Below are 21,951 nucleotides of genomic sequence, written 5' to 3'. Positions count from 1 at the left end.
TAATTGTCTATTTAAAACTTGCCTGCAGCTAGTGGTTGCTAGAAATCTCTAAGACAAGCTAGCACTAATGGTCTGAACATAAATCTTTGAAACGAAGTGGGAAAAGGGATCTGGGAGAAAAAAAAACAAAAAGAAAGAACAGCTCTTATTGCAGCGTAGGCTTTGAAATAGCTTTTTGCTACTGGAAAAGACCACTGCGGCCACAGGTGTATGATTTAAATGGCATTTTAATTTGTAGATGTTACGAGGTCTGCATTAACAGAACAGGCTTTTTGGCTCTGAGATGATTGACCGTGACTAGAGCAGAATTATCTTCTGCCTTGCAGTTGGTCCATTCGGTTGCTTTGATGGCTGTAAGAAACGCGGTTGACGTGAATGTCTGAGTATTACTATGTGTGTTTCATCTGTTTCTGTTGGGTATCATTTGACTTGCATTGCAAGGTGTACTTTTTTATGAAATGATTCTTATCAAGAGGTAGCGCAAAGGGAATAATTGTTATAAGAAGATAAATGTCTGTTTGCGTATTGCGTGCATTTAGGGGAAAGTGCAGCGGCTAAAATAGGAAACAATAAGGAATAATGAAAATAGGAAAAGTTGGCTGTAGGGCTTGTCGTTGAAACAGCTCTGTGGTATACAGTCTGGTCTGGTGTGATAGGTTAACAACGATCGATACAGACTCTCAGCAGTGTGCAGACAGTGCTAATTGAACTCAGAAAATGGCTTTTTGTTGGTGCAGACTCTGCTAGGCAGCCAGTACTTATTTTCCATAGTCAAAAGCAGAAGCTGGAAGTTAAAGGAACCACTAATAGCATGGGCATTGTATGTCTTTACCCACAGCATAACACTGCCGACTGCAGTGCCCGGCAAAAAAAGCCAAAGGTATTGTATCAACATAACAGAAGTACATTTTAAGAAAGGTACAAACTGTGTTGGTTGTGTCCCCCCCATCCCTCTCCCCATGTTTTGCCTCTGGAGATTTTTAGGTTTGGCCTACCATTGTGAGACAGAACTTTATGTTCTTGGCTTGTGGAGCACAGAAAGAGAACTTGATGGCTGATGATTTCAGTACTTCCCCAAATGGAAACGGGAGGGCATTTATTATTAAGCCTTTGTTTCAGAAATCCACCTTTACAAATCTTGCTGATACCTGCTTAGTCTCCTCTTTCGGGACAGTGGGCTTGGAGCTCACCACTGGGAGATGGTGGAAGAGGACTCAGTTTACCCAGTTCGTTGTAGGCTGAGAATGTGCTGTGTGTGTAGCCGAGAGATTTCAAACCCAAACAGCTATTGGGAAAGGTATTTACAGCAGGAAAAGATGCAGTGATATAATTCCTATTAAATGTCATTGATGAAACTTCCCCTGCAGCCCTAATACAATTCTAGTCAACTGTTTCAAGGAAGATGAAATGAGAGACAAGCAGATACAGAGTATGGGATATCAAGAAATGTGGAAAAACCTGTTTTATGAGAAGAAACATGAGTACCTTGATTTAGCTGTGTTTGGTTGAGTAAGGCAGAAGTGGAGGGAGAGATGATTGTTAGCAGAGGTACACCGAGGAGTGCAGACTGAGAAAGGGGAACTTTTGGGGATGGGTAGACACCAGTGTTTTTACAAGAAAAGCTGTCAATTGGCGATGCATAAACCTGGGCTGGGAACTGGAGACCCTCTTGAACGGCTACAACAGCACGGTCCTGAAGCAGCCTCCCAGACACAGTACTGGAAGAGGATTTTGGTCTGGGTGTAAGACAAAGCTTCCTTGCAGTGGCAGAGTCCTGGGTTCAAGGATCCATGAGATCTCTTCCACTCCCATGTCCTTAAAAGCACTTTGAAAAAGGGGCAGCTGCAGACCTTGTCAGTGATGAGTTTTAAAGATTGTCTGGCCGATTCTTCATCTTTGACTTCCCTGAAGTTCCTTTTTTAAAAGGATGTATTTTGTCTCCTGTTCCTTATCATTCGTTACAGACATTAGTGCTAAATAATTGTATCCATTTTTTATAAGCCTATTACAGGCTTCCATGTATTGTGTAATAGTGATTAAAGTTTTAAATATCTTTCCAGTTCACAGTCTGGCTAGATTTAAAAAGCATTAAAAAGCTGCAGTATTAAAATTAATTATAGCTCTGGTATCTATTACGTTCAGTGTGTGTGCATGCAGATATAAATCACTGTGTAGCAATAAGCATTGCAAAGAACTTGTGGGTTTTGTGTGATCTCAGATTTTTCTTGTTTGCCATGAAATGTTCTGTGCCCTTATATGGTAGGGTGTGAATAATTGTGTGTAGGTTCTGGTGTTTTACTAAAGGAGAAGATACTTTGCAATTTCCACACTAAATGGGCACAGTAGGGACCAATTTCCTGCACTTCAGACCTGCTGATTTAGCCAATACAGTAAGTTAAGTGGCAGCTTTACATTTCTAGAAGGATCACAGGTAGTATAAAAACAGTGCATCTCTGGGGCCACTTTACTGTGCCAAGTCTGAGGGCAGCCAGTAGTGAGCATGGGGAATACAAATTCAAAAAGCAGCGGCAGAAGCAATACAATTCCAGCTCATCCTGAGCTGTCTTTTTGTGGTTCCTTTTCAAGAAAATGGAATGAGAATGTTTTTTTGGACAACGAGCTCTTGACATCCAAAATCCTGTCTGTTCTCCGTCCGCACTCAGAGAGAGGTTTGAGAGCAGGCGATCTGCAGTGCACACCTCATTTTCTGAGTACCAATTCAATTTTTGCCTCTCTAGCCGCTTCTTTGAAGGAGCAGCCCCGAAGTCTTCTTCTGGGACCGGATGGCACCCCAGTACTATCACGGAATCTCGGTATGACTATCGCCCAAAGAGGAAATTCTCAGTCTTCACTGAATACTGCTGGAGCTGTTAATAAATTTGGGTAAGTAGACTGCTTCTCTTGTAATTCACTAGCTGCTGCTGCCCTCCCCTTCCCCCCGCAGGGTGAAAAGAAAAACAATTACAGAACTAAAGCAAGAACTCACACTGGTTTTCAAGCTCAAAACAGATTTATTTTCATGCTGAAATTCATTTCCCTGAACCGTAAGCCTTTTTTGTTTGTTTGTTTAAATCACCTTGTCTTTAGTCCCTCTGTACTATGTCACAAAAGATGTCATGTAAAATAGGGCAGTATCTGAATATCTCTGTCTAGATTATGGTTTTCATGGATGTATTTGTCTTCAGACTTGCTGAAATTCGGTAATCTCTTCTGAGTTCAGTTATTCTAGGTTGTGCTAGTTCTGACTAGTGTAGGAGACAGCAGTGTTTTAAATTGCAGGATACCGTGATTAAAATGGTAAAACTCAAAGCTATCTGCTGTTCTAAGTAGTTGTTTACTTTTTATGTGCCACAGTTACGCTCCCTTCTCAGTGAAAGTGCCCTTTGTACTCTGAACTGGCTGTGGCTTGTCACCAGGTGATGCCTTTTAAAATGTCATACCAGGAGTTGCAAACTTGCTCATGCTGCTCTAATTAAAACTGTAATATTTTGGTGATAGAGTTGCTAAATTGATTTGACTATTTAAAGTTGGAGTGCAACAATAGTTTTTATATATTTATTTAAAGTTAATTGCACTATAGTTTAGGAAGGATGCTTGTTAAAGTAGTTGGATTTTTTTTTTGTCAAGCAACTTAAAAAAATGTTAATGTTCTGTTTTGGTCCCTTATTTAATTTCTTTGGACATTTAGACTAATTTCAGGAGACATGGATGAAGGGGATTCAGGCTTTATAAAATTTAAGCAGACTTCAGATGATGTTGTCTCGCTTGCACCTTCAACAGCAGACTCCATTTTTCTGGAAGGTATGGAATTTCTGTGCTTTTCAGGACTTTTTGTGCAATTTCTTACACAGTCTTAAAGCAGCAATGAGATGTTTTTATTCTTGTTGTTAGTGATGGTAATGAGGGATATGGTGGAAAACAATTTAATAATAATTGAAATTTAATGTGCTTTTGGTCTAGATGCATATTCTGTATCCCTCCGAAGTGAAACAGAAACAGACACTCATGAGTTTGAGGCAGAGTCTTGGAGTGTTGCAGTGGAACAGTCTTATGCAAAAAGGCAAAAGAAAGACATAATAAAAAGGCAAGATGTCATTTATGGTAAGACTATTTGTTATTCTTATAACTTCTTCTATTTCATAGTGCCACTGTTTTGAAACAAAGCAGAAATTTTTATTGGCTCCCATTTTGACTTGTGCTTGAAAAGGAAAATTGTGTGAAGATTTTCAAGTCTGTTATGTGTCTTAGTGTGCATAAGTCTTCCTATTAATGATTTTAAGCAACCCATAGTTCTCAGTATGCCTGTGTAAGCAGCAAAGCCCAGCTGTACAATTAGGGAACAGCTCAACTGCAACTGGGAGGTGTCATTAAATAAGTAGGGTCAGTCACTGTTTGGTTGGAAGATTAAACAGGGCAAGTTTAGGCACTTCACATCAGTGATTTGAAGAAGGTGGTGCAGAAGATGATGGCTTTCAGAGCCTGTTCTTTTATATCTCACTAGTCACTGCACAGCATATAGATGACTTTTGATTTTTTTTTTTTTTTTTTTTTTTTTTATTTCCCCTTGCCCAGAACTAATGCAGACTGAAATGCACCATGTTAGGACACTGAAAATAATGCTGAAGGTATACTCCAAAGCCATGAGAGAGGAACTGCAGTTCCCCAATGCAGTCATCAATAAGCTCTTCCCCTGTGTGGATGAGCTGCTGGAGATGCATGGGCAATTTCTGCTCCAGTTAAAGGAGCGACGAAAGGAATCCTTGGAAGAAGGCAGTGACCGAAATTACATAATCCAGAACATTGGAGACCTCTTGGTAAAACAGGTGTGAATTAAATTCTACCAGTGTTGTTGACACTGTTAAATTTCTAAAAAGCTAACTGTAAGGTTAAAGTTATGTAATGTAAAGATTGATTTAATACTGGGTTTAAGATTATCTTCCCAGTATAATGTGTGAGCATGGCTCCCAGGAACATATCTGGTCACAAATAATATGAAATGTTCGTTAAATGTTCTTTGGGCATGTGCATATGCATGTTGTGGGATATGCAACTGCAGATGGTTTGGTTCTATTTTTCATCTGTTCCAAAAGTAAAGTAACATCTTCCTGGTGTCCATCCCAAACATGGCTCTTGTGCATTTAATGCTGAGCTTCTGGGTTCTGACCTTTTAAAAATGCAGTAAAGATCCTTTGAACTCGTTACTGCTTTAGCACCCATTCTGGTATGGAGTGGATCCAACAATTTCTTTCATATTTCATGACCATTTTTTGCCCTTCACCTTTTACAGTCCTCAGTCTTTTTAAGTGCAGAGGCCCAGAAATCCTTCTTAAAATTCTCATAATGATAACTATAATTTAATATATGGTTATCTTGTGGTATTCCAAGCTCTCAGATGTCACACTGCATAAATCTCTCATTTCTGGTACAGAAGAAATTGAAATATTGAAGAAATGTCTCAGAAATCAGTTACCATAAAACCATGTTAAACCTGGGTCTTGTAGCGGAGGTAGGTTTACTCTTAATGATTCTTGTCTTTCATTCTTATATTTCCAATTAGTTTTCAGGTGAAAATGGGGAGAGAATGAAAGAAAAATACGGTGTGTTCTGTTGTGGACACAATGAAGCTGTTAGTCACTATAAAGACCTGCTCCAAAGCAATAAGAAGTTCCAAAACTTAATAAAGGTAAACAACAACCAGAAGTCTCCCATTCTGACTGTGCAAAATATACTTGACCACTTTAGGTTTTATTTTGTTGTTGAAGATCTCTTAAATTTGAATGAGCAGGGTTAGAGGCATATTCTCGTTATTTGATGGGTTGTTAGCTTCTTGTATTTTAGATCTTTTGAGCTGTTTGGACACGAAGCCACAATTAGCAGGTGTTAAATTTGAGGCAGGCTCTTGAGAGCACATAGGACTGGGGAATACTATCACTGACTGCCCTGCTATGCGGCCATCTCTGTAAACTGGCTTGATAATAAATTAAATCAATGATGAACGCTGTTGATGAACTACTATAGAAAAAGCAGGTACCCTAAGTCAAGTTTTGCCCACTACGTCATCTTTCCAAAACCCGAAGATTGGCTCCAGGGTGGTTTGTTTATCTGCTATACACTGTAATGTGCAATTAATAGGAAGGGCTGAAGAGGCACGGCCAAAGTGGAAGCCTGTAACCTAAATCTCAGCTGGCATTGCACAGTCCTAAATATTCTCATTTTCCAGTCATCAGTAAGTGATACTGTGTGAACTTTCCAACATAGCTCTATACTTATAGCTCCTCTTAATTTGGTGTCTTTAAAAGTGAGAATCCCTTTACTTTCAAGGAACTAAATAAGTGCCCAGAGTTTTAAAATACATAGTCCTTGTAAAGAAAGATCTTGGTACTCTGTTCTGCTGTCAGGATTGTTCTGTACCTGCAGTCAGACTAACCAGTGGGATTCTGATGCTTTACAGTCTTCCCTTTCTAAACAGAAATGTGTTTCTGTAGATCAGCCTACTGGTGAACATACAGTGGTAAAATAAACACTTAGTTTATTCGTTATTGACCTGATTTGGCTGTTAGGTTGCTGGGTCATAGTACTTTTCTATGTATTTAAGGACTGATCCTATTATAAAAGGCAATCAGTTAGCAAATAGGCAGTCAAACAGTTCAGATTGGAACTTTCTCTGCTTGGCTTCAGACAGTAGTTGAAAATAATACCTAAAATATTTTCCAGTAATAAAAGCCTTTTTTTTTTTTTAATGTTATCAGGAGTTTTGCTTTAGTAAAAGAGTGCAGGTGATTTAGTGGGGCTATGCCTAATTGTACAAAAATGTTTTGAGACAAAAAATGTGTGAATGGAGAGGCGAGGGAGTTAGAAGAGCAATATGTACAATGGACGTGAGGAGTCTGTCTTGTTTTCTAGAAAATCGGCAACTGTTCCATTGTGAGGAGACTTGGTGTTCAGGAGTGTATCCTTCTAGTTACGCAGCGCATCACCAAATACCCAGTCTTGGTGGAACGTATTATTCAGAACACAGAAGGTAGGTTGTTTAATCTTTCCTAGAAGCCTCACAGTTGTCTGCTGATCCTTTTTCTCCCGTGTTTTGCATGTTCTTTCCTCAGACAAGGAGGGGCAGGCTGGTGCTGCCTTACACCTGCTTTCTCACTTCTTTGCTAGCTGAAGATGCCATTCTAGATGCAGATCCAGATCAGTCTCACCTCATCAGAGGGTCAAGAGCAGTGTTCAGTTTCAAGTCTGCAACCACAAAACCGTAGTAGTTAAGCCTGTCAGTTCATTAGAGATTTAGAGCTTTAGGATATTTTATTTTATTTTTAAACTTAAGCTCTTAGGAAATACGGTTAGATGTTCAGTATGGAACCTTCATGTTAAAATATGTTTGGGTGGGTTGTATCTTGCATTCCAGAGTTGGAAGTGTGACTGACTGCTACTCTTTGCTCTTAGCTGGAACTAGAGATTACGAAGAGCTGACCCAGGCCCTTAGTTTAATTAAGGACACAATCACTCACGTAGATGCCATGGTAAATGAGTGCGAGAAGGGGCAGCGCCTTAAAGAGATTATGCATAAAATGGAGCTAAAATCATCTGGGAAATGCAAGAATGGGCTTTTCTTCCGGAAGGATGACATGGGACAGAGGCGGCTTCTGCTGGATGGGATGCTGTACTGGAAAGCTGCATCAGGGCGACTCAAAGGTAAAGGACCAGGAAGGAGGAAAGTACAACTAGGAAAGAAGAAATATATATATTTTTTTTAGTAACTTTTTATTACTGATCGATTGAGTATAAAATAAGATAACAATAACCTGCTTGTTTAATAGGATATTGGAGGAAAGAACACTTGTTCTATTCTTGGCTTGTCCAATAAGCATCTCTGTAATAGTGCATGATAAGTTCCTTACGCTGTTTGCTTATTATCGCTCTGATCTGCTTTCCGATTCAAGAGGGAGGTCTTTAGACAGACGACAAAGCTTTGAGTCATACTGACTTAGTCTCCTGTGGAAAGGTATTATCTTGTGCGAGCTCTGGTTCACACTTTGAAAAATTGTGTCGTGTCAACCTCATGACACCTTCATTCTGCACGATGTCTGTTTTGCCAGAAAATCAAAACGGTGTCCATCAGTGAATATTTTAACAGCTTCATTGCTGAAGTATTCAAGGAGAAGCTTCAGTGGCACATAAAATGCAGCCAAGAATAGGTGGTACTGTGAATGTCTGCAGTTCCAGAAGAATCTGCCGTTGAGGGAGACACGTTCCCTCGTGAGTGTTGGAGTCGATGTGTAGGATGCCTGCGCAGGTGTGTTCAGGCTTTAAATCAGCTGTATTTGTATTGTGCTGGTTCTGCACGACTGCAAGCTGTTTGTGGACAACCCAAGTGGAAGGCAGTAGCAGACCCAATATTGCAAATGTTGATGTGCTATTCCCTGACCCACAGGAAATTTAAGTGATTTTGAGTCTGGAGCAGTCTTTCTGCTTTTAAAATCTGTTTTGGTTTTATTGGGTTTTTTTTTTTTTTCTTTCCCTTCTTCTCTCTTGTTACTGTAGATATTCTGGCAGTCCTGTTAACCGATGTACTGTTGCTCTTGCAAGAAAAGGACCAAAAATATACATTTGCATCTGTGGTAGGTATTGTTCTCCTTATTTAATATATTAACTTAGAGTATTTATGAAAGTGACGGTAACTACAGAAGAAATACAGTTAGAGATGTTAGATACTTGTTATGGTAGGTTCGGAAGGAAAATTGAGTTAATAAACCAGCCTGCTATTATAGAATCACTTTTTCTGAAGCTGTTTTGGTACTTGTTGAATCCTTCCCGCTGTCTCTTAGTGCAAAACAGCGTTCCCTTGCATCAGCCAGTTCTAGCTGCCACATCTCCTGTGGTTTTCTGATGCCCTGAGCGTGTTCTGAGGCTCACTGCTGCTCTTCTTGTGCTGTGACTTTCCCTTTCACTGAACTTCGTTAGGCTGCTGTTTTATACAAGTCATATATGTTAAACATGCTAGAACTGTGCTTTGAAAGGCACTTGCAAGTAGGGTCTGCTTCTGTTTCTTAATGCGAAGGGAAAGATTCTTCCATTTCAGTTAGGCTACTCTGACCATGGTTACCATGTCCCTAAGATTCACTGGGGGCAGAGAACTTTCCTGAAGTAAACGTAGTAAGCACTAAATGCAAATGTAATTACTGTGGCACTCTCGAACACTCAGTGGATTTGCTTGCTTTTCTAGGGCATTTCCACAGGTATCCTCAGAGCAGTTAATTGTGTACATTTTGTCCTGAGACAGTTCAGTTATGGCTGTAATAGAACCAGTAGCAGAGAAACTATTTTATGTAATTGTTTTCTCGGATGTATTTTTTCAAGACATTAACATTAGAGCTGAATTCTAATGGCAAATGCTGTTTTGATGATCTCAGGGCTGCAAAAGCAACTGCTTTGCACATTAACCACCTTCTAATGCACAGAATGGGGATACTTTCACAAATCAGGATGGCTGGAAGCGTTTCCTCCTGAACAGCATTTGGTGAATCTTTGAACAGAAGTTAATTTTATGACATTGACTCTGATAGACTAATTCTGCCCTGGTTTCCAAAACACATCTGAGCTATGAGCAGAAGAGCAAGTTCATAGAGGGGAAGAACATACATGTTAATGTACAGTGTCTCGACTGTTGCAGCAGTTTTCCATATGACTGCTGTTGCTTTGAGACATGTGAGTAGCTTACATCAAGGCTAAAGCGTTGTCCCCAAGAAATAAGAGCATGCATATATGTTCTTGGTCACTGTAGCTGTTCCACTGCAAGGTCACGCCCTGGTTTCTGTGTCCCCTAGTAACTTTTCTGTGAGCACGTATCACACGGCTGCTTGTGACAGTCCCCAAAAGCTGATCTCTGCTACATGGTGGGGTTTTTGCCCTCCAGTAATGTGCTCTACAGTTATGGACTTTCCAATTTTTTGCATCTTGGTACATATACAGTTCATTTGAAATTCAGATACCACTTTGCCATAGATAAATCAAGCGAGTGAGAGGAGCAAATGGATCTGCTCAGTGATTCTGTTTTTCCAGTGACCTCTGTTCATGGCTTGAATTGCAGCACAGCTGCTCAGAGAAGTTGGCAAAACCTAGTGTTCCTGATGTCTGTTTCAGCGTTCAGTTTTCTTACTGTCGCTCTAGATTATGCTGTGAAGGTTCAGTAGTTACGAAGAGCTGTTTTCTTCTGGGAAGGATCTTTCTAGGCTACATATATTGGACCTGTGCTGTGTGAAGCATAGATAGGTTTTTAGTAACTAATATCCCTCCTGTAAACTTGTTTTCATTGCAAAGACTGACAGCTAATCCGGTTAATCCTTAGTTATACAATATACTATCTGTCACCTTGTTTTATTATTCACAGGGCCTGATGGCATACTGTAACACCTCTGCGTTGTTTTTATTTCTTCTGTAGCTAACTTGCCAACTTAGAACTTCTAACACTTCCTTCTCTTCTTTCACTTCACGTGTGTCATTAAGGTTTTTGTTTCCTTTTTCAAATTTTGGTTTTGCCTCTTTTTGAGCAAAATTTTTGAGCCTGTTCTTGACTTCTGGGACCCAGTGGGAATCCTCAGGTGTTTAAATTGATGCATGCTTTAATAGTCAATCAGGTACCAAGACCTCTTGTTTTTGAAATGTACATTCTTCATTCCATGTTTTGATCTATGGTTGATGAGTAAAAAATTACAATGTCAGAAATGTCATGCGAAGAGGCCATAGGAGTAAAGTTAGTGTTGCGATGTTATGGCTCATGGTGGCCCTATATAAGTAGCAAAACGGGGGAGCTAGGAAGCACAAACCCTGAAGAACGTATATAATGTAGTGCAATAAATTATATTTTGTTTTACAGGACTCTAAACCACCAGTTATCTCATTGCAAAAGTTGATTGTTAGAGAGGTAGCTAATGAGGAAAAGGCAATGTTCTTAATTAGCGCTTCCTTAAAAGGACCAGAAATGTATGAAATTCACACAAGCTCAAAAGAGGAGAGGAATTCCTGGATGGCACATATCCGCAGAGCTGTAGAAAGGTAAATTATGAGTGAAAGCTGGAGGGCTTGTTTTCTTGCTCATCAGTCTTCTCTTTGCAGGACTCATAGGTGTAAATGTATTGTAAAAATACACTTGACTATCTGTCAACTTTCTTTGTAACACTGAAGCGGGCAAATTGTGTTCGTTGGGTAGAAGCCACTCATAAAGATGCAATAAAAACCAGCCAAAGACTTTATTCTGCTTTTTCTAAAAATAAACAAAAAATGTGGTTCGCTGATGTCAAATGCGACAGGGCTTTGGATAAGGGAGGAAGATTGACATGCAAGATAAACCACATCCTAGGCAAAAGCTTCAGGCTGAATCCTGAGATGGTTTTAAGTTATCTAATGCACAAATCAAACATAGATCTTTCTCCTCCTTTGTACAGCTGTCCTGATGAAGAAGGAGGAACATTTAATGAACCTGAAGCAGAGAGGAGGCTGGCTGAAGCAAGAGCTGCTAAGTTAAAAGATTTTCAAGGTAATGACTTGGTTATATATTCCACGAACTGCTTCTTGGCATCATTTGTGATTTTTTGACTGTCTTAGTCTTTTATCACATGATCAAGTTTCTCCTTCATAAGTCTTTCAAGATATTGCAAGATTATATAGAAATAGTTAAGTTAAATAAGTCTAAGAAGCTTTGTATGCTCCGTGAGTTTTCCCCTTAATTGTTAATTATATCTCTGCATTTGATGCTCTGACCATAAAATGAATCTTCCAACTTGAACATTGTACTCTGACAGCGATTAGGAAGACAGAACTGAGTTTGTTTCTTCCTTTAGAGCGTTTGAACATGAAAGATGACCTGATTATGCAAAGTCTAACTGAGAAGCAACAGATTTATCTGGAAATGTCTGAAATGAATGGGTTTGAAGACCATTCCCAAGGATCCCGATCTAGGCTACTTCTTCGGGGGGATATCTCAGAAAATCTGCAAGGAGAGGTTATTTTGAAGTCTGCAGTGACAGAAGGTAAATGCAGTGTGGGAATGTGTACACATTCACTCAAATGCAGGGGTGGGGATAAGCACATAAGATCTAAATACAGATCCTGAAAATCATCCTGTAATAACATAATACTTTTATGTAACACTGTTCAGACTTCCTTATTCTCAGAATCAATCTGCAACGTAGGTGAAGTGCACCTGTGTTTTTAGGTAGAGGACCTTCTCACAGCTTGGATTTTTTTATTTTTAAGGATCAACCAGTGGAGTCTTAGGTTGAGTCTATTCGAGTGGGTAACTGAGTGCTCGAATAATACACTAATCCTGAAATATAATATTACATGAGGGATATAGATTAAAATAGCCCATCTAAAGATAGTATATTTAGAAAGAAAATAAGCACAGGCATAACTTTTATTTTCGGTAAAAACACCCCACCAAACAAACAAAAAAATCCCACTCGGTGCTTGATAATCTAACTTGCAATCAAGGAAGAGGTCATCTTTATATGTGCAATACATAAAAGAGCTGGTAAAGAGCTAGTCATGAAGGAAAATTCCTCTGTACTGCTGGAAATCTCTCAAACTGCCCGATCTTTTAATGTACTTGATGGTTGCAATTTTTTTTTTAAATTTGTTAGCATGATGCACTTGTCTCGCTGCATAGACATGGCTGTTTACATGACCTGTTCTCCTCTTTCCTAGCTGAAAATCTCCAGAACCTTATCTTCACTCACTTAGGCAATGGATCCTGTCAGCCTGAGGATGGCTCTGGGTCAGGACTCCTCAGGAGAGCAGAGACCTTTGGAGGATATGACAGTAGTCCCTCACTTTCAAATAAAAGTAAGAAAGGGACCATTCAGCATTCTTCTGAGCTGCTTAGCACTTTACTGTGTTTCTCTGTACAGAGAGATAAGATAAGAACAATGAATTAAGTGAGGCTTTGATATAAGGAAGCTTCACCAGGCTCTAAGAGGAGGAGAAGAGCAAATTTCTAGCATGTGGTATTATCATGTTGTACCTTTTGCTTCTGATACCAACACTAGAGAGCAGAGTAGGGCTCTCGGTGTTACGCTAAGGGCATTACCTTAACCCATACTTTCTAATTATCACAATTCCACACAGAATTTTAATTTTCTTGAAAAAAATAAGCTTGACCTAAAAACCTAGGAAATTTTAATTCAGCTGCCTGCTTTTATTATTGAATTATTAAAGCTTTTTCCACTTCCTTTTGTATCTGCACAGTCACTAAAGGATTGCTGAATCCTTAGATAATATAAATTGTCCTTTTGGCACAGATGCTTTATCAGTTAGTTAATGAAATGAGTGGAAATACTAGATATTATTTATCTCTATTTTTGCTTCATGCATTTATTGAAAAATAAAATGGTCTTTATTTCACTGGTTGTTAATTTCTAGAATTCTTTTTCTGTTGTCTATGAAAGGCTATCATACTATGAAAGTCTGTCATACTGTAGGTGCTTTATACAGTGTGGTTTCGATCTCCCCCTGTGTCATTCCATGCTTACAGTGGTGCTGCTTCAGATAGAATTTCTCTACTAATAAGTATTCCATGTTATGAGCTTGCAATTGTGGTAGCCACAGATGATCATTTTCATGCATACGTTGTGGTTGCTTCACCTAAAATAGTATAACGTAATTTGAACTTGCTCTCCCTGTTTATCTTAACCCACTCTCCTCAAGTTTTCATACTTTTTTGAGCAGTCCTACTTGTCATTTTTGTCTGCTCTTCCATTTTGAATCAGCATGGATGAGCTGTGCAGTTGCATATTGGTTCTAACTTCAAATTCACTTTTTTTTTCTGCTTGCTGTGTTATGCAATAAGTTTTCACAGGCCCTGTGCTGGTGTGAGCTACTCACGCTCCACTCTTCTTTCAGGTGGTAGTTTTAGGAAGAACAGTGGTGGTGACCAGAGACAGTGGGACTCGAGAGGCCCTGCAGTAAGCTCAGATGTGCAGCTCCACGACCTCCCTTCTGATGCAGAAGAAGGATCTCAAACAGTATGTTGAGCTTATGCATGATTTAAATGCATTTCCTCGTGTTCCTCTTCATAATGGTGGTGCAGAACAAATCTCATCAAGTTAAAAGTCATACAGCTGGTAGGGCTAGACTGTGACAGAGTTCTGTCTGTCAAATTACTAGACTCTATTAAGGATGTTTTGTGGGGCGAGTTGATAGCTTAGCACTTGAGAAGCACAATAATTTGGTTTCATATTTATTCATTTGATGCTGTACCATTAACGCTAGCTTTAATCACCATGCGTCTGTTTCAGCCTGGCCTCTGATTTAAGTATTTTTGATATGTGTCCTTCAGTGCATGGGAGCAATCTCTGCTCCAGTGGCAAATGCTGTTCCCTAATGAGATGAACCCTCCCAACTTGTGCTGGCAGCACTACCGATGCCTAACAAGTGTCCCTAGCGCAGATGTCGTTTTTGTCTTTTTTACAGAGCGATGTAACAAGGCTGGATGACAGCAGTGGTTTTCAGCCCACCATAGAGTCTCAGGTATGTTTTCTGCTATTAGGAAACCTAGTAGCAAATAGCCATATTATAATAATAGCATGCAAAACCAAAACAAACCAACCAACAGACCCCACCAAAAAACTCAGTATTTTTAATGTCTGTGGAACCACAAGCACATTAACAGCCTATACCTTATGACTTTAACGTATTATGAATGCAGAGATAAAAGTCCCGTTAGAAAGCAAAGATGAGTTCTGGTTATGTAGACACACGTTTCAAAGAGCTGGCTAACAACTTTTCCTGCACCTTTGGCGGGATTGCATGTTCTCAGCTCACTGACAAAACTTGGCTCCAAATCTCCTGTGAGTGCTATACCTGGGCAGTGATTCGGTGCTGGAGCGTGGGAGGAAGTGGTCATTAAATAGCTCATGTGAAGAAAACTGGTGATGAAGATTGCTCCCTGGAATCCCTGTGAGATTTGCTGAGCGCTGATTTACATCTGTGCAAGGACTAATAAACTGAAATTCATCATGCCCGCATATTGCTCTATTGGTTGCTACTGTGTTAGAGTACTCTTGTAGCTGGGCTTCCATTGTGTGGGGTTTTGTACAGATACCATTTAAAAAAAAGTCTAATGCATCAAAACAGAGCTCTGTTCAAGTGTCTAATGCCTTTTTTCCTCCCCTTTTCTTCAGCTTGTCCAAAGGATACAAACACTGTTACAGTTGCTCTTCAGTCTTCAGGTAAACCACTATTCACTATCCAAAAGGTTTGTAAGGCATTAAATGTAATAAAATTTATGCAAGTGTGGAGAGGAGCTACCTTGAAAATATCCCCTAAAGCTGGAGTGAAGTGCAGAATTTAAGACCTGAGACTCAAGGAAACAAACACTGTATCTGGTATTTTGAAGGAAGTGTTAGATCTGTTGTCTTAAGGAATTGTTTCCTTTTTCCTGCTCACTTAAATGCAGTTCTTTTGCTACTTTGAGCTCCGTCTGCTCTCTGTGCTCATTTCTTCTTAAAATTGTTGTAGATACACACGTGTGTATGTATTATTTGTTTTTACTGTGACCTTGTAATCAGCAGTATTTTGACTGATTGGATTCAGAGTAATAATTCTAGGTGCAAGAAATGTTAATTTTGATGTGTAAGCATAACTTACTTGCTTAGCCCATCTTTAGTATCATGTCAGTCACGATGAGCTGTACAAGCTGGAGGTTAGATCTGCTCTTGAAGACAAAAGTCTCTGTGATCTAATCTGGTAGATGCTGTTGTCTTCTGTTTAGCTGCGCATGTGTTTTTTGAACCCATGTGCCTTATGCTGAACTTCTTATTTCCCCTCCAGGCAGTGATATCTCAGCAAGACAGCTACATTGAGATGCAACGAGCCACCGTGGTAGACCGGGAGAAGCAATACCGGCTGCAGTCTACACGAGGCAATCTGCTGCTAGAGCAGGAGAAACAACGGAACTTTGAAAAACAGAGAGAAGAACTGATGAATGTACAGAAACTTCAGAGCCAGCTGAAGCTGGAGCAGCAACGCCTAGAACGGGAGAGGAGTCGGCAACAGAGGGAATTTGAAAGCACAGAAGCCCGGCTGCAGGAGCGTGAAGAGGAGACTCGGCAGCTGAGAGAGAAGTTGAATCAGGACAGGGAAGAACTTGAGAGGCAGCGAGAGGCCTATCAGCATGACCTAGAGAGGCTGCGGGAAGCTCAGAGAGCAGTTGAGAAAGAGAAGGAGCGTGTAGACCAGCTAAGGAAGCTGAAGAAGCAGAACACAGTGTCAGGCACGTTCTCCCCAGAAATGGGACAGGTGAGGAATTTTTCTTGGAGTTTCATTTCTGCTAACTTGCTTGCCTCTGATGGAAGGTTGCCCTTTTTGCAGCACTAACCCATATTCACTTTTTACCAGGCTCCTTGAACCATCATCTGAAATAGCTGGTGATGGCTACTGTAAGAGAGATCAGAGCTTGCTAGTTCCCCAGTGTCTGTGAAATTCCACCTAGACATTTGGTAATGAGAATATTTTTTAAAAAGATAGAAATGGAGAATAAGTTATTTTTGAACGTGGCTAAGGATTTTTTTTTAATACAGGAACTGCCTTATTGCGGGCACATGATTGCAGGAGGTGTGCTACATTTTGGCAGCATTTTGTACAGTTGATTTCTAAAAACATTTCTTCTGTTTCAAAATGTGAATTTTGGAGTCTGACTAAATTGGCTCATTTGTTACTGTCTGAAAGTCCTGCTTTCCCTCCATCCTATCACCTAGCGCGGTCTGCTCTTGCATTCCTTTGCTAGGCGCAATATTAAGCAGTCTGGAGCCACTGAGGTTCTTTTCAGTGTTCAAGAACTTACAGTCTTGCTCTTCCTTCTGTTTGCCAGCATGCTTTAGGCTTCGTCTAACCTGTTATATTTTTCACTAGAAAGTGCTTTGTGCTCTCAGGGCTGAGGGTGGTCTCTCCTGGTTGTATCCAAGAGGGTGAAAATACCTGTTTGACTTAGAATGCCTTTTTCCTCATGTAGAACCAGATGCTAAGTCATTCTGTTAGCTTCAACGGAGAAGGGGTGGAACCATCTCTACCCGTCTTGAAAACCTCTGTGAGAGTGAGCATCCCTGGGATGGATTACCTGGAACGGCCAGACTTGGTTCGTAGGGACAGTACCACCCTGGAGAATCGTCCGGTTCTTGCATTGAAGAACGAAGTGCCAATACATCTCCTGAGTGCAACTAATCAGATACAGAAACCAGCTGCAGTCCAGCAGCAGATTCCTACGAAGCTGGCCACATTCACAAAAGGAAGCAAAGAGAAAGGTGGGAAGAACAAAGCATCTCATAGGACAGACAGTTCAGGTAAGTATTTAAATGCATTTCTGATCTCTGCCAGCATCACAGGGAGACAGAACACTGTAGTTGAAACCTCTGGCTACCTATGTGGAACCCAGAAATTAATATGCTACAAATTGTTAGCATGCTTACTGCAGTTAGTAGGCTCTTAAAATCCTTAAGTTAGGAGTTACATGCGTATACTATTTAAATTGGAAATATAGCCCAAAGGGATAATGTTGAAAATGGAGTTCTGTAATCCAGCAGGACAGAGCGATGGTAAGAGTTTGTAAACACGGATGTAAAATCTTCTTACCTAACTGTAGTGTTAAAGGAAAATAGCAAATGTTTTGCTTGTTCTGCATGAGTGGAATGTTTTGAGGCTGGCTTAACCTTTTCTTACTATCTGTCTAGAGTTGTAATGACATTGAATGCAATGCCTTTCTTAGCACCGGTCAGTCATTAAATACAGATTTCCAGGCCAGAATTGAGATGCTGTGTGTGTTGTAGAGTTGAAAGAGGCTAATTTTGTCAGAAATAGAAGCAAGTAAAAATACAGTCACCCTGTCACAGTGTAATTTCTGCTGCTAACTGCTAGGTACTAAAGTCATGATCTTTGCCAATGACAGGCGCAGTAAAAACCACTTTTTCTCTACCGCTTAAAATAGCCTTACTGCCAGCTTAGGAGAATGGCCTATAATTTTAAGTTACAAAATTATCTTTTTAGCTTTGTATAGGATTCAGACTTGGCAAGCTTACCCGTCACTTGGGCCTACACTACGGTAGCAGACTGAGGGCCAAAGCTGTCTAGGGAGAGGAGGGGGAAAGTCTTTTGTGCATTGTAGAAACATCTGTCTCTGTCGTACCCAAAGTTTAGTACAATTACAAACTGGCTTATGTTTTTGCACTTAAATGAAGCCTAATATCCTCTTACCCTGAATACCAAATGCTGGTAAATGGGAAAATAAAGCTGTAATACCACATCTCCTCAACTTTATTTTTTTTAATAGCTCTTACATAATGATCTCTGCAGTGGAAATGTACTTAATGGCGTTTTTCTGGAATTTATATGAAAGGTATAAAACGCAAATATATTGGTCTCTATTCTCTCATGAGCATTAGTGGGATGCATGCTTGTTATCTGCATATGTGGATCTTAGAATAAAATGGAACAAGACTTTCTGTACCAGAGGCAAAATACTGTGTATTGAATTTGGTTTTTGTGACGTGTAAGGAATGTGCACTGAGAGGAGTTCTTTGGATGCAGAGTAGCCGTTTCATGAATTGCTTTTATTGTTGAAATTAAGAAACTGGCAGACCATGACACCAGAATCGATGTACTCTGCTGCTGAGCAGCTGTGAGACAGATGGAGAGCAGAGCAAAAGTTCATCATAGTTCTGCCTGTTAAAAGTAGCACAAATAGCCATTGCTATTTGAATGCTAAGGATGAAGATTTTTTTTTTTTTTTACCCTCTACTGTGCTTTATAATTCTAGATTTTTAAATCTGTTGGTGTCAGGGGCTGCTAGTAACTGAATTAGATGTCCTCAAGGAAGAGGAGAAAGTATTCATGGTCTAAACAGCTGAAGAGAAAATTTAAGTAACTTGCACCAGCAATTTGTGGTATAGCAGCTTCCTTGGATATGCAAAGGTGTCAGTACAGCGGGCCCCAGCATGAGAAAATGAAATTTGTGAAGTACTGGTAGCCTCAAATACTAATTTGTAAAATATTTTCTGTAGCATCTGCTGATCAGAAGCAGCTGCTTCCCCCAAGGCTCGTTGGACGAGAGGAGGGTGTCCTGAGAGGCAGACGATCAGCAAGTCCAGTCCTCCCAAGCAGCCAGACCGCTGCACTCCAGCCAGGTATGTCTTGACCAACTTGCATGTCCACGGAAATGCATCAGGCTCTCTGTGCAGTGTCATGAATATGTCTTCTTCCATTTTTTTCTATAGAATTGTATGGCCCTACAGATGCTCAGCCGGAAGCACTTTCATCTGCCTCAGCAAGCCTATTCAAGCCCAATAACGTTCACGTTCAGACCCTGGTGGCCTCTCAGCCAAGTCTGTTAAATGTGCAAGATGATACCAGCAAAGAAGATGTAATTTTCTTCTAATTACTTCCATTTGAAGATTAATCTTCTGACATACTGTTTCAAGAACTTGGGCCCCAGCGTGCAACGTGACAGAGACCTGACATGGATGTCTCTTCGTCCCTGTCCCGTTACTACTAGCAAGGACCAGACCAGGATTACTGTTCTACTTTGTTGGCTTCTCGGCCAGCAGCTTAGAATGAGGGCACAGTAGTAATAATTTGCTTTTAAATTCTCCAAATGTGGAAATGTATTGACACATGGCATGGGTATATAAATTCAGAGCATATTAAAATGCTGCCACTTATTGTAATGTGCTCTTTTTGGAGAATGTACACTCTTTGTGGGCACCATCTTGTAAATTGTTATAGTTGATGTTGAACCGCCCAGATTTTTATGTGAAAAGTTTTAGTAGTAGGCCCCAAAATGGCTGCGAATTTTTAAACCCGTTTTCACAGGTATGTGGTCAGTAATGGATTATGCTAACAGTGTGTTGATAACTAGCTGACTAGCAAGCCAGTCTCCTTACAGCCAGGCATGACAGACATCGATACCCGCTCAGAGGAGCCAGACTAGCGTCTCTGTTTCTTTAGTGAATTCAGTGGAGCACATGCTCGGTGGCCAGGTACAGCGGAAGAGAGAAGGTAAGCTTCTTAACAGAGTCTTCATGGGTCAGGAGCTCCACCTGCTTGTGGATGAGAACGGTTGGACATGTGAGAATATACAACGGTAACGAAGAGTTGGACTAAATGCACATTTCATAGGCCGTCAGCTTGCACTGGGATACCTGTCTCCTTGGAGACGCTGGGTAGCTCTCCGTGTTCGTGAGAGCGGTACAGGTTCCCAAGCAAAACTCGTGAGTTGGTTCAGAATGAAGTTAGAGACTTGGATTTTGTTCGTTGCTGAAGACATGTATAAGAAGCATTTGAATGCAGTAATTTATTGTCTTGTTTAATCCTAAGTTTTCTGCATCTCTTGTTTGTCTGCTAACTTGTTGGGACTTTGCTCTACAAGTACCAGAAGATATCAAAGCTGCTGTTACTGCAGAGACTTCTCTGCAGCACTGTGTTAGGAATGAAGGGAATAAGAACTGTTTGGTTTTAAAATTTAAAAAAAAAAAAAAAAAAAACCACAAAAAAACCCCACACAAAAAACCCCAAACCACCTCTTAGCTAAACCTGTGTTGATTTAGCTGCTCACAGCTAAACCAGCTTTGATACCTCTTGTTAAACGGGTCAGTTCTTAATCATGGAATGGTGATGACATTGTGTTCTGCTCAGAAGGCATTATTCCCCTTTGTAGTAATTTGCACAGTCATTTTGTCGTATTCTATTACTTCACTCTGTATGTCAGTTCTTTATTACACGCATCACCTAAGGATGTGTATTCCAATATGTGTTGAATGTGACCGGTCAGATGTATTGTGCACAGGAGAGATTGTTTAGAGGGTATTATTACAGAATTAAAGAAATCAGTATCTCGGAGCTTAAAAACTTGGGTTAATATCTTTCAGAACGTGATTGATAATAGGTTTTTTTCATACCTTTAACCCTGGTTTAAAGTGATTTTTAGCACCAATGGATGGAGTGCCTGGTCAGTGCTCCATCCAGTCGCATGGCAATGGCATCAAATGGCAATTTGTCAGTCTCTTCAAGTCATTGATGCTCAGTGGTTAGGCCCCGTGTGACGTTAATAATGTTGTTCAAAGCTGTAACTTCACTTTGCTTGAAAGTTTTAAAATTGAGTAGTTACAGTGCAAGAAACTGTATAAATTTCCAGCAGAAAATACGGAGTTTATTTTCAAGTGGTGGTAATTTGGGTTATTGTCTTCAGACAAGAAGTTGTAAAAACCCAAATCTACTGGTCAGCGTGAGAGGGAGAAGATAAGCTACAAAATACTGAATTGGTCTTAGGGAGGAAGCACTCCTTGCTGTAACACTTCTTGGATTTAAGGTCTTTTTTGCTAAGTGGTACTGGTATAAGCCTAAAGCAATGGCACCGAGTTCAGTGAGAGGAAACGCCAAACCACCTGGCTTGTTACCAGACTGGTGATACTCCCCCACCCCCCAACAGATTATTACTATGAAATTGGACACACTTCGCTATAATACCAAAGGACTGCTTGGTAAATTGTCAGCCTCACAGAATTTACACAGATTATCAGTGGCTGGATTTGCAGAAAACAGTATGGGGAACATAGTGATTTTTGCATTGTTGTGGGGGGATGATGATGATGATTAGAACATAGTTCTACCCTATATTCATTTTTCGCATTCCTAAAAGCTAGGTTTGAATGGAGGGGAATTCTTCTTAAAATTAATGTAAGTTCTGATCAGGCCAGCATGTGAGATCCAGCAGCTCTATAGGACTGATTTTTTTCAGTCAGCTGATGTGGAGACTCCAGTCATCTCGATACCCGTGTAATTTCTCCTGTAAACACACAGTGAAGCTCCGAGAATGCACAGCATGTTCTCTCCTTCGTGCTGTGGTTTGGGCCACTCCTAGTGAAAACTCTATGCCCCTATTGCCTTAAATTACCAGGTTTTTAGGAGTTT

General features: G+C 40.2%; 1 protein-coding gene across 4 annotated transcripts in view; it reads left to right on the top strand.

Moving 5' to 3' along the window:
- The window catches only part of ARHGEF18 (Rho/Rac guanine nucleotide exchange factor 18), a 47,668-nt gene extending 26,027 nt beyond the window's left edge, over window positions 1-21,641 (top strand). For 3 of the 4 annotated variants that reach the window (XM_075723608.1, XM_075723607.1, XM_075723610.1), the window contains 19 exons: window positions 2,739-2,883; window positions 3,689-3,801; window positions 3,961-4,101; window positions 4,573-4,823; window positions 5,558-5,683; window positions 6,904-7,021; window positions 7,444-7,692; window positions 8,542-8,618; window positions 10,874-11,052; window positions 11,442-11,533; window positions 11,838-12,026; window positions 12,703-12,840; window positions 13,897-14,018; window positions 14,467-14,523; window positions 15,177-15,224; window positions 15,826-16,293; window positions 17,006-17,333; window positions 19,047-19,169; window positions 19,260-21,641. In XM_075723608.1, the coding sequence (XP_075579723.1) occupies window positions 2,739-2,883; window positions 3,689-3,801; window positions 3,961-4,101; window positions 4,573-4,823; window positions 5,558-5,683; window positions 6,904-7,021; window positions 7,444-7,692; window positions 8,542-8,618; window positions 10,874-11,052; window positions 11,442-11,533; window positions 11,838-12,026; window positions 12,703-12,840; window positions 13,897-14,018; window positions 14,467-14,523; window positions 15,177-15,224; window positions 15,826-16,293; window positions 17,006-17,333; window positions 19,047-19,169; window positions 19,260-19,420 (3,125 nt within the window). In that variant the 3' untranslated portion in view covers window positions 19,421-21,641. The remainder of the gene's footprint in view (window positions 1-2,738; window positions 2,884-3,688; window positions 3,802-3,960; window positions 4,102-4,572; window positions 4,824-5,557; window positions 5,684-6,903; window positions 7,022-7,443; window positions 7,693-8,541; window positions 8,619-10,873; window positions 11,053-11,441; window positions 11,534-11,837; window positions 12,027-12,702; window positions 12,841-13,896; window positions 14,019-14,466; window positions 14,524-15,176; window positions 15,225-15,825; window positions 16,294-17,005; window positions 17,334-19,046; window positions 19,170-19,259) is intronic. The other variant, XM_075723609.1, reaches the window with a different exon arrangement.
- The last annotated feature ends 310 nt before the right edge of the window (window positions 21,642-21,951 follow it).

Source organism: Pelecanus crispus, chromosome 20, assembly GCF_030463565.1.
Source record: "Pelecanus crispus isolate bPelCri1 chromosome 20, bPelCri1.pri, whole genome shotgun sequence".
Taxonomy (NCBI): domain Eukaryota; kingdom Metazoa; phylum Chordata; class Aves; order Pelecaniformes; family Pelecanidae; genus Pelecanus; species Pelecanus crispus.
This window is presented reverse-complemented; position numbering and strand designations above follow the sequence as displayed.